At 42.9% G+C, this 5,000-nt stretch overlaps 1 protein-coding gene across 1 annotated transcript in view; it reads left to right on the top strand.

Moving 5' to 3' along the window:
- The window catches only part of LOC311048680 (inositol 1,4,5-trisphosphate-gated calcium channel ITPR1-like), a 184,039-nt gene that overhangs the window by 131,920 nt on the left and 47,119 nt on the right, over positions 1–5,000 (top strand). Inside the window, exons 50-51 of the mRNA XM_084061942.1 lie at positions 2,626–2,721; positions 3,437–3,580. Coding sequence (XP_083918068.1) covers positions 2,626–2,721; positions 3,437–3,580 — 240 coding nt within the window. The remainder of the gene's footprint in view (positions 1–2,625; positions 2,722–3,436; positions 3,581–5,000) is intronic.

Genomic DNA, 5,000 nt, shown 5'->3' with positions numbered 1-5,000 from the left:
AACAGATTACGTTCAGTGCCAGAAATCTCTCCGTTGAGCTGCGTGGCGCTGTTTAACACATTGCCTGCCAGAGTTTTTTCAGATTTTTAGCTGTTGCCTGCCAGGGTTTTGCCATGTTTTTGGTACCTGTTCGCGTAGCCACAGATTTTTTTCCTCCAGTATGATTGATCCCCAGATGGTTTCTAATCACAGATGAGATTCAGGTGTGGTTTCACAAATGTCAACGAGGTCATTTTGACCTCGTTGACATGTTTGGTTGATGTTTCAATATAGCTCAAAAGCAGTAGTTTTAAACCAAAAAACAAAGTGAATTGTTTGTCCGTTTGAATTTTAACATTGAAGTGAATGGAGCAGCAAATCTTCGAACATTTTTAGCTCCTAATCTGTTCATAATTCGACAAGGGTTGAAATTATAAAAAAATGCAAAAAAAAAAAAAATTTTTTTTTTTTGAAATTTTTTTTTTTTTTTTTCCTTTTTTCCAAAGACGTATATATACGTCATTGGCAGGCAACAGCTGATTTCTAAATGACGTATATATACGTCTTAGGCAGGCAATGTGTTAAGCTGTAGACTCCACCACGAGAAATCCGTGTGAAACAAAGCATGCGTTCATTTTGCACGATGGTCCTGGCTAACGCCTGGAACGATAACATCTCTCACGCGAGTAACAATGGCGGAGCGATCGTGCATACAAAATGAGTCGTTTTCCCCAACGTAAAAAGGGTTATAGGGGTTTTTAGAGAAGGAGATAGAACGGAAGCGGATGGAAGCCATGTTTTTTGACACAGTGATCCATCTGGCCTGTCCTTCTCAGAATCACCATGGGTGATCCCAGAGCTACTCCAGCCCCTCCCGTGTGGAAAAAAACAAAAAAAACAAAAAGACTGAAAACACGGTTCAGACCGTGTTCGGCACCAAAGCGCCAACCTACTGTAAACCTACTGTAAACCTACTGTAAACCCAAATAAAAGGGGAAAAAAATCTAAATATCAATATAGGGGCTCGGGTGGCGTAGTGGTAAAGTATCGGACCACCACCGCGGAGGTTGCGGGTTCGAATCCACCGTGGTGCGTCCGGCTTTGTTGAGCGTCTATATGAATATAACTGGCCCTCGTTCAGGGGAGGAGGAGGGGGATTATTATCACTGTACGTACTCCTATGGGCTGGGGGGCGGAGCCTGTCAGTGGGGAGTGTTGGGCGGGAGGAGTAGGACGGAGGCTCTACGTCCTCTCGGTGGGGGCTCCTCACTGGCAGGCGAGTCAGTAGGATAAAACAGCAGTTTGCAAAAATTTGTTTGGGGAGGAATTAATTAGCATAACGACTACATTGGGGAAAAAAAGGGATTTAAAAATAAATAGAAGTAATAATAGAAATAATTAGAAATAATGCAAATTAAATAAATAAACAAATAACTAAACTAGAGAAAATGCTCCTCGGAGCACAGGTCTCCGCCAGGTCAGGTACGATATTGTGGCCTCCTGGTGACGCTATAATAGGCCAATGTGAAAAGGGTGCCATTTATGTTTCAATGGGACACTGCATTCATGACTTGAGGCATTTTGTTCCAAAAATGTGTTTTGCTAAATTAGACCTGCTGGTGGCGCTATAACAGGCCATTGTGAAAAAGGGTGGCATTTCATCCTTGGCCTAGTGGGAATGTGTTTGTGAAATTTCACGGAAATTGCAAGCTGCGTTCATGATTTGAGGCATTTTGTTCAAAACGGACCAATCCTGCACATTTTGGAAGCAAACCTTAGCCAATGAGGATGGAATATGGGAAATCGGACAGATCCGTGTTGATCACATGACTATAGAGATACTGTGTACCGATTTGCATGACGTTTGGATAAAATCTGTAGGAGTAATGTAAAAATCACACCCAGTGTGAAGTAGGTGGTGTGTGGTCATCACAACATGACTCACTTTAAAAAAAGGATAAATTACTTTTTTTAAAGTCCATACTGCTATTCATAGGGCTGCACATGTGTCATGTGTTTCGCTAGCCAATCACAGTCCTGAATTTGCAAAGTCAGCCAATCACATTACAGTTAGTGGTGATGACACTAGCTGTAATGTGATTGGCTGACTTTGCAAAAGTATCGATTTGCATTATCAATGGAAGGGTTAGGGGTATACAAATCTTTTGGTCGGTGTCCAAAACTCACTTATAGGGCCGGCTACACCGCCCCCAAAAAAATGGGTTTTGCACAAATCGGCCTCCAGGTGGCGCTATAACAGGCCCATGTGAAAAATTTGAGGCAGAGGTTCTGAATTGGCATCCAGGGAGTGTGTGTGCACAGTTTCGCAGCGGCCGGGCCAACGGTGCCGGAGATTAGCTGCTCACACACAGACAGGACACACACACACACACGGACACACGGACACACACACGGACGGACGGAGGGTAAAACATACTCTCTCGCCATGCCTTCGGCCTGGTGGAGACAATAATGAGTTGGTTGGAGATTTGGGCAGAGAGAGAGAGAGAGAGAGAGCTGTGGTGACCTTAGACAAACTAGACAGAACATCATCTTATTCTCTTGCAGATTTTTTGGCATGATCTTTTTGTGACATTTGTCCTTTGTCTGTCTGTCTGTCTGTCTGTCTGTCTGTCTGTCTGTCAGAACAATGCCTCCAAGCTGCTGTTGGCCATCATGGAGAGTCGCCACGACAGTGAGAACGCAGAGAGGATCCTTTACAACATGAGACCCAAGGAGCTGGTGAGGAGATGATGTTCCTGTTTCTTTGATTTATGGTTGAAAATAGATTTTTACTGACAGGTTTACAATAAGAGAAAACATTCAGCTTAATGTTAGTATTATGATGAGACATTTAGAGGTTGGAATTAGAGTTAACCCATTGAGACCTGAAGCCGATTCTACATGTCTCCTAAATCTCAACAGTTTTCTGAAAAACGTATATTTCTGTATCAGTGGTGCTCAATCTTTTTCATGTCAAGGACCCCCAAAATGATATGTATTTGGCCGTGGACCCCCATCAAAATATGTTGTTCCAGGGACCCCCCAGAAGCAAAGATTTGAGTTAAAAATGTTCGCTTTAAAAAAATATATATATTCAAAGACTTACACACATTTTCACGATTTTTCAAAAATAGCAGATCTACAAGCTCATAGCGCGGCACTCGGTGCCGCGCTATGAGCTTGTAGATCTGCTATTTTTGAATAGTCAAAGTGTAAAATAATGCTTTTTAGCTCAAATCTAAAAATGACACAGTTCCAGGTCTCAATGGGTTAAACATGATTTATACGTTAGTTGCGTACCAGTGTCATGCCCCGAGAAATAGCAGATCTACAATGTTGTGTGTGTGTGTGTGTGTGTGTGTGTGTGTGTGTGTGTGTGTGTGTGTGTGTGTGTGTGTGTGTGTGTGTGTGTGTGTGTGTGTGTGTGTGTGTGTGTGTGTGTGTGTGTGTCCAGGTGGAGGTGATAAAGAAGGCGTATCTCCAGGGAGAGGTGGAGTTTGAGGAGGAAGAGGAGGAGGAGGATGACGAGGAGGAAGAGGAACACGATGCCGCCTCCCCCCGAAACGTGGGACACAACATCTACATCCTGGCTCACCAGGTACACAACATCTACACACAACATCTACACACTACATCTACACACAACATCTACACAACATCTATACACAACATCTACACAACATCTACACACAACATCTACACACTACATCTACACACAACATCTACACAACATCTACATCCTGGCTCACCAGGTACACAACATCTACACAACATCTACACACTACATCTACACAACATCTACATCCTGGCTCACCAGGTACACAACATCTACACAACATCTACACACTACATCTACACAACATCTACATCCTGGCTCACCAGGTACACAACATCTACACAACATCTACACACTACATCTACACAACATCTACATCCTGGCTCACCAGGTACACAACATCTACACACAACATCTACACAACATCTACACAACATGTACATCCTGGCTCACCAGGTGTGTATGGTCACCTGGATGACACCATGAACATTCACTCACTCACTTCTTGACGATCCACAGAAAAAACAATTTAAACCCGGATGTAAACAAACCATGTCTCAGTGGAAAGACGAGTCTCTCTTCTTTCCAGTGGCGTGCACAGACATTTTGAGGGGCAGGTGCTCAAGTAAATTATACTTTTTTTTGTTTACTTGGTCTGCTCTTTTTTCCCCTCTACACCTATACCTCTTTGCCAAAAATAGCAGATCTACAAGCTCACAACGCCTCGCGCTGCGAGGCGTTGTGAGCTTGTAGATCTGCTATTTTTGGCTAAAGTTCTCCTCAGAAAAGGGATGCTGGGTTTCGAGTGGTTAAGGTTAAATAAAAAAATCATATCACACAAAGATTTGGCGGACCCCCTGTAGTAACTCTGAGGACCCCCTAGGGGTCCCGGACCCCCTGTTGAAGACCCCTGCTGTAAACTGAGAAAAACGAAAACTTTTTTTTTATTTTTTTCAAAAGGGCACTTCTGGTCAAGAGGGCAAAGGGCAGGTCCTCTAGCACCACCTAGAGTCTATCTGTGCACGTCCCTGCTTCTTTCCACTGGGAAAAATAACATTGTAACCGTGATCGTCCGTTCTGTAGTTATCAGCAGTTGAATAATAGCTCGTTTTCACCAAAAACACAATCTGGGAAAAGAAATCAGAGATAAATGTGTTTTTATAAATGTGATAACATTGTAGCGGATAGGGTGAACATGTTTTAGATGACGTCATTTCCGTGTGGATTCTTCCCTCCAAGTCAAGGCATCATTCATAGGTTGGCGAAGAGCGCCCTCTAGCGTAATCACTAAAAACACCATCATGACGTAATATATTACGTCCTTGACAGTCATTTTTCAACGTAATTCTAACAGTTAGAATTGCAGTCCAAAGTGTTTATTTTGTGCTCGTTACATTCATTCACATGTGGCATTGTTATTGTTGAGAGATGAAATCTTTTCAACTTGGGCGTTTTTGAAGTG

The sequence above is a fragment of the Gymnoscopelus microlampas genome (genome assembly GCF_963454915.1).
Source record: "Gymnoscopelus microlampas genome assembly, chromosome: 7".
NCBI classification, from domain to species: domain Eukaryota; kingdom Metazoa; phylum Chordata; class Actinopteri; order Myctophiformes; family Myctophidae; genus Gymnoscopelus; species Gymnoscopelus microlampas.
Note: the sequence above shows the minus strand (reverse complement) of the source record. Positions and strands in the feature narration are given on the sequence as shown.